Source organism: Branchiostoma floridae, chromosome 2 (assembly GCF_000003815.2).
Source record: "Branchiostoma floridae strain S238N-H82 chromosome 2, Bfl_VNyyK, whole genome shotgun sequence".
Taxonomy (NCBI): Eukaryota; Metazoa; Chordata; class Leptocardii; order Amphioxiformes; family Branchiostomatidae; genus Branchiostoma; species Branchiostoma floridae.
The window spans coordinates 7,133,390-7,146,517 of NC_049980.1; the positions used below are offsets into that span (position 1 = coordinate 7,133,390).

General features: G+C 42.7%; 2 protein-coding genes across 2 annotated transcripts in view; one reads left to right on the forward strand and one right to left on the reverse strand.

Moving 5' to 3' along the window:
• Nucleotides 1–1,103: 1,103 nt before the first annotated feature.
• Nucleotides 1,104–6,538, reverse strand: LOC118431977. The gene is made up of 4 exons (XM_035843439.1): nt 6,335–6,538; nt 3,283–3,412; nt 2,821–2,945; nt 1,104–2,260 (listed from the first exon to the last, which is right to left on the reverse strand). The coding sequence occupies exons 1-4, from the start codon at nt 6,354–6,356 to the stop codon at nt 1,185–1,187; spliced, it is 1,353 nt and encodes a 450-aa protein (XP_035699332.1). The 5' UTR covers nt 6,357–6,538; the 3' UTR covers nt 1,104–1,184.
• Nucleotides 6,539–9,466: 2,928 nt separating this feature from the next.
• The window catches only part of LOC118409810 (otoferlin-like), a gene marked incomplete in the record, with an annotated part of 240,756 nt that continues 237,094 nt past the window's right edge, over nt 9,467–13,128 (forward strand). Inside the window, 1 exon segment of the mRNA XM_035811130.1 lies at nt 9,467–9,852. Coding sequence (XP_035667023.1) covers nt 9,774–9,852 — 79 coding nt within the window.

The window sequence follows — 13,128 nt, forward strand, 5'->3', positions numbered from 1 at the left end:
GTGTCAGAAAGGAATAAAGTTCCACTTTCATTTTCTCATTGTCTCTCTACCAAACTCCATGGGTTGTTAGAGAATTTGTAGAAACTGGCCAAATAGACTGTATGATACGCAGACGAAGATAGCAGACCGTAGTAAAGTTACAATTTGCAACCCACTTCCAGACCGGAGGGTGAGTTAGATGATGGAAACATTGGTAAAAGTAACGTTACTATTAGGAATCGGCGAAATGCTACATATGTTTTCTCTAAGCAGATGTTATTGTACGTGTGTGGATAGAAGTGGTATCATTTTTTAACTGCCCCCCTCCATGGCCACCTCTTCAACAGAACAGAAGGCAGCTGAAACTTTGAATTGCGGCCACTACTATCCCTTGACCGTAACCGTCTGATTGCAGAAAGGCCAACTTGTGACACAGCGCCTGGACTGAATGATAATGCCAGAGTAGTTTATAGTAGAATAATATACATGTAATTTAAAAGCCACCGCTGGATGTAAATTGTAACGCCAAGGTCGGCTAACGCCTCTGGCATATCATTCGGTCTATTGGGCCAATTTCTATTTTCAACAACCCATGATGGGTGTTGGGTCGCCGGGTACGATGCTAACGTTTTAGTTCTGGTCTTACCCATGGACACATACCTGCAACCTAGCCGGCGCCTATCGTGACACAGTCACCGCAACTCCTATACCCCAGTCTCATCCTATACTGAATAGAACTCACTACGGTACGACATAACACAGACCCTACTGATATAGATTCAAGGACTGTCCAATGCACCTGAAATCGAAGCAATAAAACCGCAGCGCACTTCCCCATTGACATTGTCTGCCAGGTAAGTTACCTAGTACATTTATCATGAGCATGGAAACAAGAACAGGAACAGTCGACGAATGTTAGACATCCAGGTACATGTAATAAGATACGCCAAAAAGCAGTTACTCAAGCAACTGGATATGATTTGGGAAACGGTCATAGTTTGGATATCAAAGACCAGTTTCTCCCAGATCACTTCAGTGTCACTGACGAAAGATGGTGGATGCCATCGGAAACGTCTGACGTCTGACCAAAAAAAACACTTTCCAAGAAAGACGACACTCGGATCTCTCTCAGAAGATTATATATTTCAGTAAGAAGTAGCACAACGTCCGTTTAATACATGTAACAATAATGACGATCGTCTTGTTTAACAAGAAACTTCTAACGAATGTTCTTCTTCAATATAAGGCATCCTAGTGCCTCCTTGCTCTTTATACTTCGCTTTAGACAACCACGGTCTAAATACCATATCAGACGGCCAGAAGTTCTCCTTCAGTACAATATTGGCTTGCTCGATGGCGACGTTGACTCTAGCGAAGACGACACCCTGTCGTTCGTTCTTCATCATACGTACGTAGGTTAGTTCTACTCCCTGTTCCCTAGCGTGACTATAGATAGCTTCCTTTATGTCATTGAGCGAGTCCGAAGTCTTCATATACCCAAGAAAGAAGCGACGAACTCGTCTCCTTTTCCCCTCAGGGACCGTCGCGTTTTGGTGACTTTTCGTTGTTTGGTTCTGATCTGATTCAGAATTTTCTGGAGGTCGGTTGCCTCTGTTTTCCTTGTTGTTGGTCTCTTTGCCCAGTCTTGCACTCACACAAGTTGAATCTTCTAGACCGGACGCGTTTATTTGTGAGGTCTTCGTCCAGTTAGTGTGACTTGCTTCGTGTCTGCTTTTCAACCTAAAACCGATAGTTTCTGGTCGAACTTTGAAGTCTTTGTCACCCAAACTGCTGTTGTTCACTGTTTTGCTACCACTATGTCTCGCAGCTTTCTTCTGACTTGTGATGTCATTGGCTCTGCTCTTAGTTACAGCGGAATGTTTGATACTGGCATTACTGCCCTGGTACCGGTGTTTATAAGGATTTGTGTTGGCACCGGTACTGATAGGTTTGTTGAAAGACTGGTACAGGTCTTCCGGCGGTGGAAACATGAGGTATTGTGGGTTCACAGTTCTTAGGACATCTTTTCCTTCTTCCGCATCAAAGTTCTCGTAAACGTAACAGTTGTTAGACTTGATGTCGCGGGGCTCTATGGCGACTGTGTTGTAGTGTGGAGCAGAGGAACTGTACGCTGGGAAATGTCCGGCGCGTTTGCCGTAAGATGAAACGTCCTTGTCGTGGTAGAGATTGTTGCCATGCGTCAGGACGAAGGCGTACGTGGGCTTGTAGCGGCCGAGGCGAGCTGGTACGTAGTTGTCCCAGTCAAAGTCGTCCAAGCTACCTGGAAGACCAAAGACATCTATATTCAGTGGTTGTTTTTGAGGTGAATATGTGGTGAAAGTCAACTCCAGTGATGAACCGGGACGAGGGGGGGATATAAGCTTAGTCACGTTTGGGGTTGTTGTTTCACCGCAAAAGCGCCGCCTACATCGGTTACATATAGCGGTGAGAAGCAGAACTCCAGTTAGAAGCTCTGACGAAGGTGTCTGAGAGACAGCGAAACGTAAGCAATGTAACTACCTGTAACTAAATGTGACGTTAGCCAAAGAACAAGACGCATATTGTCGAACCCGTTTCCGAAACGGGACCCGGCCAGGATTTTAGCGGAAGCGATAAATAAAAGTCTTTACTAAGGAATATACAGAAATTTTGCTCCCGACTATTTTTCTACGTTCTGTGTTTTTCCCTTTCTTAAGATATTTTTCATTTCCGAAAACTACCCGGGAGGGCCCTAGGACCTAGGCCTAAGGTGGCCCGTGGGTCCCCCTGTATGCCGACAGAACCATTTTCCATCTGCTTGGAGATTAATTTCCCCCTCCCCTTCCGTTCTTCCACCCTTACCTTCATCATGTCCGTGCCATTGAGACTCCTCTGTCGTGCTGAAGCTCCGGGCCCCGCCAGCCTCCGAGATCATGTACCACTTCAGGGGGAGGGCCCGTGTCGCAAGGTCAACGTCCTCGTCTTCACTGTAATAGTGCAAGGTCAAACACAAGGACGTGTTAACGACTGTATGTAAACTATCATTCAAGGATAGACGAGTTTCAACGACATTGATTGATCAATAAAAAGGCAAAGAGATATGATTACACATATATGGTGCAAAACAAATAATAGAATGAAATCTGGTATACGGTTATGTCTGTTTTGATTATTTCTGTTATTGTAAGTGTCTGTTAAGATTATAAGTATATTTCATAACATATCTTAATACCAATGTTGTGGCAAGTATCATAAGAGAACATCTCTTTATCATTACAAATCTCTTTTTGATGCATTTTAAGCATTTTACACTGTTTTTTTCACCTGCTACTCTGTTCGCCGTCTTCTTCCTGCCATCTTCGCGGATCCTGTTTGTCGTATATTCTGGACAGGTCCACTCCCTTCTCGGGGTGGCAGGGGAAGAAGCTGTCCCATCCCAAGTCGTCAAAAATAACTGGAAAGAAAAAGAGGAAATATTCCAAATACATACATCTCAATCATGGAAACCGTGTTGAAAATTACTCTCCAAGCAGAGGTTCGGCGCTGCCGTTTTTTACGTGTTTTAGGCGTGTTTTGTCAGGCTTTCTATTTTGTACAAAACAGAATGACAGTCAAAAAAACGTCTAAAACGTAAAATAGCCAGAGTCGAACGTCTCCTTGAAGAGTAGCTGAAAATTGCTAATACCCCTGTCACATTATCCGCGATCTTCGGGCGTATCGATGGAAGATCGACCATATTCAAGATCGACAGAGGGTTGCGCGTATTTCATCTGAAAACCGTTCATGTCACATGTAAGCCATACTTTGTACCTTGTACAATTGTTGTGCTTCATTTTTATAAGCGGGGCTCCCAGAATCGTCGTCCGATCGATTTTCGTAATGTGACAGGGGTATAACGACCGTGCACAGGGAATGTACGACAAAAGTAAATACGGTCTCTTTGGAATTCGAGTTCGCTAATGGAGAACCCGCCAAGGCCAATTAGGCCATGGAAAATGAATGATGTGTTTCCAATTACGAGCATGAAAAAATAGTGTCGGTAGGTACTAGGTATATACGGCATTACCTTATTACCATAATCTTATTAAACGTATATAATATGATACTACATTCACACGCACAGTATTATGATACAACAGAAATGAGAAGAACATGTCGGAAAAGATTTTACAACGTTTCTATCTCTCATGTTTCAGATCGAATATTTGTTGTTTGTTTGTTTTTTGTTTATATTGTTTGTTTGTATGGTATTCCCAGTTAACCGACTCATATCGCAACACACAAGGTTTGTACTGAAGAGTACATATGCAGACAGATATTTTACCCACTTACACCGGGATGGGCCCCTACTCTTTCCGATAAGTGTGGTGGGTTTTTTTATACGTGCTCGAAGTGTGGCTGTCTTAAAACACGGGACCTCCATTTAACGTCCTATCCGAGGTTCGTCCATTGTCGAAGCAAGGTACTCATTTCCACTTGGCAGAAGTGAGGAAATTCTAGCCTGTCATATCATAACTCCCGAGTCTCTTCCACGGTGCGAAGAGGACAGAAGAGATTCGGGAGCTATAATACGGCTGAATACCAGGCTAAGGAAATTCGTGTACAGTTCCTTAAGTTTTCCAAGTTCACAAAGTCGGTTGCATGTCTGGGGATTTGGATCCATAACCTCCCTTGACCAAATAAAGCCTCTTGCGTATTTTCCACCCCATATTTTGAATAATCCCTACTTGCCATTCAGCCCAGAGAGAGGCCTGCGAAGGGGACAAGTGGCCATTAAAAGTCAACTGGCTGCGCCGTTGCTCGTCTTTGGCAGGATCTAGGAATGTTGAGTTTTCTTGGCACCGGGATGGTGTCGTTAAATGTGTAAAGGTTTCTGATTCGTGCACCATGCTGCACAGCCATGTCAAGTCGTTTCCTGACCAACCATGGCGAGTTAGACAACAGTCATTTATCGTATTTGGCACAGTCTTTTCCCTACATAAAATGTGCAGCTCCGAACTTCACATGCGCCAGTATAATAGTCAGTGCGGTAGAGAAGGTCAAAATATGGGGGTATTGCCATTAACGACGAAGGTCTCTCTGTTATAAATACACAAATACACACACACTCACACACACGCACGCTTAAGACACACAAACACACACATAAACTTGGGAAAAACAACTTATAGGGTGCGATCTACCAACAAGTCGAACAACACACACGACTAAGTGCAAACACGAGGCCAGGCTTGTTGATAGGAGGTTTTAACGCCGGCTCAAGCGGGAAATGTCAATTCAAGCTTCTGAGTTGGCAATCACAACGAGACTGTCTCTTTCAGTCTTTGTAAATAAACTCTTGTCTCCGAAGATCCAGACGACACAGACGGCTAGAAGTTCTTATTGTTGTAGCTTTTATACTAGATGAATAGTGAAGAATAGATGACAAAAACGGGACAGACAACAGTTCAACAGCAGTTCACACCAAGTCAACAGCTTTCAAATTTCTTGCGTTTTGAATGACAGTCGCACAATTTTCTTCGAAGAGGTGCCAACAAAAAACTTCTTGCATATCAGTCTTTGACAGAAAAAATAAGTTACCACACTGATAGAATGGCCTTTCGTATTTTACGTGTTGGCGCAGGTAAAACACATGACATTCTATATTTGTCAAAGCATTTGTCAAACCGTCATGATCACGCTTTACACACGTACACATACACAGTGAGAGATACTGCCCGCGCTAGGAGGGACACACAGACAATGTCACGTTCTAAGCGTTATTTGCAAACCCTGGGAATTCATGCCAGCAGTGTTGGTAGTTACACAGTGATCCTTCAGTCACGCTCATGAATTAAAGAAGACACGCTGAGCTAGGGGTGAAGCATTCCTGCATTGGTGACATGTGTTTACAGACCGAAACGATCTCCCTCTGGGTATACTTAAAAAATGCCTAAACTCGGACAGGTAAAAAAATTGTCTAACCAAAGACTCCAGTCTGGTAGCTTTTTACCATGATACGTCCTGTCAGTGTCGTTCTTTTACACTAACCACAATTGTTTGGTACCTTTGTCGTACGAACAAACATCCACAACAGAACACAAATCTTCCTCTGTAGACGCCCGGGTCAAATTGTCCGACCTAAGACTTTTCATCTGTGTGACTTAATAACTGCGTGCAAAACTCACGTTTGCTAAATTCTTGAACATTATCTCGCCCAAGCCCGGTCATTTTCCACTATTAGGGGCGGCCCGGTCCCTGTAGTTAAAGGCTAGGGTATAAATAGGTTGTTTCTAAGGGACCTTGTATGTACATATGGACGAAAGACTCCATAAGCGTGTGGCAAGCAACACAGCAGGGGAAAAACAAAGAGGTTACTAGTCCTACAGACCCTTACCTTCAGCCAAATCGCTGTCCATCCCATCCTATAGTAGAGAGAAAGACGCGGTCAAATTCTTGGCACAGACGCAGACGACATTTTGCACGTACGGGAGTGTTGGCGGGAATGGCCCAGCTGACAAGGCGGGGTAAAGTTCTCGCACAGTCGAACTGTCATTATGTCAACAGTTGCCGCGGCAAAGGGGCACAGGCCGCGGGCCTCTGTAAATATATGTCCTGTTTCACGGCCACAGAATGTCTCTCTTCTGTATATATATTTGTTGTAAGAATAGAAATGTAGCATCGTCGATGAAACCTGCATACATAAGTCTCACAGAAGGACACATATGTGTGAGTCTCACAGAAGTATGAGTTAGTATGTAATGGTACGAGTGTTCCAAACTAAGACTGAGAACGAAGCATATTTTGTTAGCAAAAAGTGCAATGCGGTTTTCCTAAGGCTTGTGTATTTCAGCCTGGCACACTGAGTTAACCCTACTTTTCTCGATAAGTGTGTTGGGTTCTTTTACGTGCAGAGGTCTGAGGCTTACACCTGAAGCTCCCTCATACATGGGGCCGTTGGCATTACGTCACCAACCGAAATGACGAATGCCATCCCTTACAGGATCTCTTTTAGAACATTACCTTAAAAGGGCCGACCCCACAGGCCTAGACAGTAATCTAACTCCATAACATCATTATGCTATAGACATGATTGAGGCAGAACCATTAGACTTTGTGTATAATTTTTAGGCTTATTCTTTTCATCTTTAATGTTTACCTCTCAATGCAAACACCTGTTTTACATTCTGATAGTGTTTCTAGATATGCGATAATTCTAAATAATAAAACAGCAAAATACAAATTTTCACCCCATCCCAGTTACATGCTATGGCGCTCTAGTCTTCCAACAATTTATCGAAAATGCCGTCCACATTTTCAATATGAAAACCAATAGATTTCGCCGGGTCGTAAATAGAATGTTGATGGCAAACAAAAGATTGATTACTTGAGATAGTTCCGCCACTTTTACAATTCAGTCGTCCAACAAGATCAACGGGTTTGTAAGAAGTGGCGCGTGCCGAGAGGGAATTCCTACATATACAAAGGCCGGAACGAACTATCAACTTTTGGGGGGGGGGGTGTAAGGACTCTCTCGTTTCTATTCTCCAAGCAGAGGTTGGCTTGGAAGACTGTGACCTTCTTTTCATGTGGCTCGACTTCTTTCCTTGGGACCGCACAAAGAAAAACGCAGCGCGCGCGATAAGAGGGTCACAATTTTTTTCAACCAACCTCTGCTTGGAGTGACCTCGCCTTCGGCTGCAGGTGTACGGCACTGTCCTGCCCGGAAACTTCGGCAGGTGGCAAACATGAGTACAGTCTTACATGCGCACCTTGTAACTACTATGCCAAACTGGTGGTACGCATTTCGGCGGTTAACTGATCATGTGAAACAGACGTCGACAAAAAAAATGATAAAATTTCTCTTTGACTTCTTGTCAATACCCAATATGAAGGAGGGGTTCGGCTCTCTCTGTTTTTTTATGTCCTTTTGTGCGTTTTGTCGGACTATCAATTTTGATCCTTCTACTTTATACCTCCCGGCCAAGTTGAAGAAGACGGTACAAAACAGAAAGCCTTAAAAAGAATGCCTATGAAGTTGTGATTTCTCTGATTTTGCAGTACTAATGTACACATGTATGATGTATCTGGGGTAATTTTAGTGTGATCATTTTTGTAGTCTTTCTGCCATGCCCGTTATCACAATGATATTGTATTGATGTATCTTATGACGTTATGTGTAGGACCACAGGAAGAATAGCTAACAGGAACGTCAAACTAATTGTGGATCCAAACAAAGTCAAGCCTAAAACACGTCAAAAACAGTCGTAGCCTAACCTCTGCTCGAAAAAGTGGCCAACACCCAACCCACGGCCGCGTCTCAGTCGGCCTTTGTCTCACTCTTAAACGATTCAACAGGTCAGTCCCCTGTCAGTGGACCAAGACTAAGCAATTAACCAAGACTAATTCCTTGACCCCACCCAAGCATTCAGACAACGATGAATCACATGTGTTATCTAACATGTCCACAATCATTCCACTGCCACTGTGACAGGCGCCACCTGTCTCTTTGCTGTAAAACTGCAATTTTCCACTCATCGGTCACGGACAAAGTAGACAGTATATAGAATGCAGACGAGAAAAGGTCGAAGATGTTGAATTATAGATAAAGCCTTCAAGGAATAGCAAAGTTCAAAATACATCATTTTCTTCAGATTTTATTCTTTTACACGTACATGTATATTTTTATGACTAAGAAAACCTGTGGGGTTTTCTCCCTGTTGTAAATATACTTTTTAACTCTGACTTAGGGATCCACCTTTGGGTTCTATAGCTTATCTATTCAGAATATTAAATTTACATTTTTGCAAATGTGAATTGATGTTATCTCCTCCCAGGAAGTATTATTGTATATCATAACAATATATGTTGGACTCTTGCCTAGGTTAGGCTTCTAAGTTCTATACTGAAAGCGCCAAAGTGAAACTGCGATAACAGTACAATATATTCCACTTACGTAACGTTAGTGTTATCGTTGAATTATTTAGAATCTGAGACTATCGTTAAACTTTAACGCTTCGCTGGCGTTAATAGTGAAAAGTTAGTCTCTACCAGACTCCGAGTCGCTGGAAAAAATCGTAGAAATGGTACAAATAGAGGAGTATGCCGGCCAGAGGAATATAGCCTGCTAGGCAACAGTAACGCGACCGCGAGCTGTTCCCTGGCCGGTTATATTCCTCTCTATTTGTTCCATTTCTACGATTTTCCAGCGATCCGGAGTCTGGTAGAGACTAGTGAAAAGTGGTATTTGAAGGAAGTACAAATATTAGCTTCGTTATGTTCACTGTCTTATAGCTCTTTAAACAGAAATGACAGAATTATTGTTAAAAGATCACAAAAACCTCCAGCTCATTTTATCGAAAGTTATCGAAACCACAATGACGATACTGCATATTTCCTATGACGTAGTGTTGTTGCTAAATTATTTAGAAATTGGAGAGAATTTTTTTTTATTATCGGTAATCTTTAGCGCTTTGCTGGTGTTCATATGAGAAAGCGGTATTTAAACTGAGTACAAGTACTCGTGTTCACTATCTTATAGGCCAACAGAAAAATACATGTCTGACTTTTTAAAAAGATGATCACATACTAGTAGTCTAAGTAGATCTCGAGCTCCATTGGCCCGAGTTATCGATAAGAAGCGTCTCCTGGCGGAGGGGCAGGTAGTTCACCCTGCTGTGACGCAAGTCACCTGAACCGTATCTGAGCATCGCGGATCGAAGGACTTGAATAATTCATCGGCCGGGCGCCGCGGGGCCAGCAATTTTCCCACTCGCCGAGCCAGTCGGACTACCCCTCAGTCCAGGGCGGCCGCCCGTGTATGTCGGAGACCCAACATGGCGCTGCTTCTTCACCTCATCTGCGTGGGTCCGTTCCGCGGCCGGGGAGACCGGGTCGCCAAAGTCACCTTTCGGGGTAAGTCGCACCACATTCCGCCAAACCTCTCCCCAAACCCGCGGTGCTGTTCTTGCCTCACCTGTGAGTCTCGGCTTACAAGGTGTTGTCTTCTCTTCAGTGGCTAAGTAGCGTTTAAGTCAACTGTGACCTTTCAGACTATCTGTGAAATTCAGAAGGTAGAATTATGACATGATAGGACTATCTGTGGACTCCAGCTATGAAAAATAAGACACGGAAAGCCGGTGCTCCCTCACCTGTGCGATCTCACCTGTTTGATCGAACCCTGTGCTGGAATTTGCCTGGTGTCAGGGCGCGGGGGACTATTGTTGTTGTCATGCTTCTAACACGATAATGGTGGTAACACAGAGGACAGTATCGTTGTTCCAAGAAAAGGAAGGTTATTTCAGGTAGTGTAAGTGCTTGACGCATTGTACATAGTACACCATGCGAATCCTCTATATATTTGAGGTATTACGCTAACAGAATCAAGCCACTATCTACACAGCAGTGTGCGTTCTCCTTGCGTGTTATATGGCATATTGGTGGCATTTTACGAGCATAGAAATTAACACAGCAGGTGAACAATTGCCAAATGATACGTCGTATCTTTTCACGTACGTTTCGTCAAACTACTAAGCCAAGAACCGTTCAGTTTTGCTCTGACGCATTAGCACAAAGTGCGTTCAGAGCTCATAGACACCATAAATTGTTTTTGTAGGCGACCTTGCGTAAACATACTATTCACCCGTCTGTGAATGACTCGACGGCCAACACATGAAATATTGAGAATGTTCGTCAAGTATCAAAAAGGTGTTTTGTTTGATTTCTTTGGACGTTGCGTGATCTCGCTGTTTGTCGAGGTTGTAGTGAAAACAAATCCCCCTTGTCGACTCTTGTTTGCATTCAACCGGCTTGATCCAACGTAACGTAGCGACTTATTCCAGCACATATCTTTCTTTTCACTCTATATTCTTGTTAAGATCATATAGAGATGATGTGTAGATAATACACGGTAAAATGGGTCAGAAAATCCTTTGTTTGAGAGGAATAAAAAGTCGGGAATCGTACAGTCCAGGCGTACTTTGTGACGTAATGTTATGGTCTATCAACTCCAACAAAACGACTTTCACAAACAGACTACTAGTGTCTAGTACTATGATCACCTTCCGCAGGTTTGAACGAGATTTAGAGCGTATGACAATATTCTTTACTTTGTCAGTGAGACATTTTCCTTGCATTGACACTAACGCTACGCGCTACTGGTGTAAAAACACGTTGTATTTACCTTAATGACTAGTTGTTTCCATGTTATCTTATTGCCTAACGTTATAGATTGAGCGAAGACAACACGTCATTCAGGGACAGACAACAATCCCAAGTACCGGGAACAAATTTAGTCATCCTTTGTCCTTAGACAGTGTCACTATTCTTGTAAGTGATGATAGTTTTCACACAGTACGTTATAGCGGATATAATAACATAATGAGACGTTAGAAACGTGACTCATAATTCAGTTTGGATTCCTTTAATATTGAGAAATGGCAAGGTCTCACGGCATATAATTTGTCTTATAGACGCATCTTATTCGTCTTTTTGCTGCCAGTGTATCTTTTTCTTATTTTTTTCATAGTATTGAGTATAAGGAAAGGGTTTCCCAATTATTTCTAATTCTTAAGGCGCTCGAATCACAACATTACAGCAAACTTAGTGTGAAATTTGAAGTGTGGCGAAATATTTGTCTCATAAAAAACATTTCTCATCTTATTGTCATTGTTGGCACCAGTATAGAGCATATATTTCTATTTTCTCTAATCTTGCGTACGAGTCAGGGTCTCTGGGGTTTCAACATTATTCCGTATTACGTTCGAATAACAACATAACAAGAAAAGAAATGAGACATTTCCTCTCATAGAAACAATTTTCTCCAGTCGATGTCATTTCCATCGCTCACATAGACCGTATCTATTCTATTTTCTCTACTATTCGTTAGAGTTCAGGGTTTCTGAGTTATTTCTTAACACGTAGGAATAACAACAATGAAATATGCGTACATTTTGTCTCATAGAAACAATTTTCTCCAGTCAATGTTATTTTCACCGCTAACATATACCGCATCTATTCTATTTTCTCTACTATTCGTTACAGTTCAGTGTTTCTGAGTTATTGCTTAACACGCAGGAATAACAACACTGAAATATGCGCACAGGTCTATCTGTAGTGCCATCACAGCCGTCGCACCACAAGGGAGAAGAGGTCCCACAAACTCTCCATCGATCGAACGCTGTGATCACTCTATGATCCATTTAGATACGTTCTGTCTTCAGATATCTCCCTTTTACCGATAGGGTGGCCCCAAAACGTCCCTCGTGGCTTCGTCTCCTCCCTACATAACAGAAATATGATGATAACTCTCTCCCTTCATATCATTCAATCAGCAAGTGATCGTTGATGTGGCGATAAAAGCATAGCACGAATTCTTTCATATATCTCTCAAGTATTTTCCCATTTATTGAATATGAGGCATATTTTAGATGGCGTTACGGATAACATCCGCCCGTGTGTTGTAAGCTATAACGACAGTGATGATTGGCATATATCCATGTCACCATGCGCATAAACATCTTGATTTTACAGTGGGTACCCTTTATTCACACTGAGTCGATAATGAACCGCCGAGGTGCCATTAAAGCCCCGCGCATATCTAAAGGGGTGGTTCAGATAATACAACCGTGACGTCACAAGATGGCGACCACTCAAGGCCTCATCCTTATAAAACATTCACTCTCACGTTTTATCTTCCCTGCTTTGACCTACCATATTGTCCTTGATATAATGTTAAATTGATTATCTGAATGCGTGCATAGAAGGTGAACCATCCATGGAATGTTTAAGCGGATACAATGGAAAACCCACTGCATCTCTATCCCGGTGTTTTGTCACATATACACCCCACCGCGAGACTTAAAGTACAATCCCTGCAATTGGGGGAAATACATATGTACCATGCCCCAATTACATGGGTGTAATACAGACGTAAGTAGCTTGTCGACAGTTTAAACCGTCCCCACCACAGGCTACACACATCTTACCGTTCATTCATTTTTCTACGACAACATGAGCGATTCCTTTTACAACACAAGGATATTGAGGGCATTTTTTAAAAGTCGGAGACATATCTTAGGGAGACAGTGCACTGAGCGCACTGCGGTAGCTGGCTGAGTCTAACGTTCCATTTTATTGCACGGGTCATTCATCTTGTACCAAATGTCACAGCTAAACCAAATAGTAGTAAAT

What these genes read in the sequence shown, in the direction of transcription:
- LOC118431977 (XM_035843439.1), bottom strand. Translation starts at nt 6,356, where the DNA reads ATGGACAGCGATTTGGCTGAAG. An exon ending in GGACAGCGATTTGGCTGAAG is followed by an intron (nt 3,413 to 6,334) that starts GTAAGGGTCTGT and finishes TTTTCTTTCCAG; the next exon opens with TTATTTTTGACGACTTGGGA. An exon ending in GACGGCGAACAGAGTAGCAG is followed by an intron (nt 2,946 to 3,282) that starts GTGAAAAAAACA and finishes GCACTATTACAG; the next exon opens with TGAAGACGAGGACGTTGACC.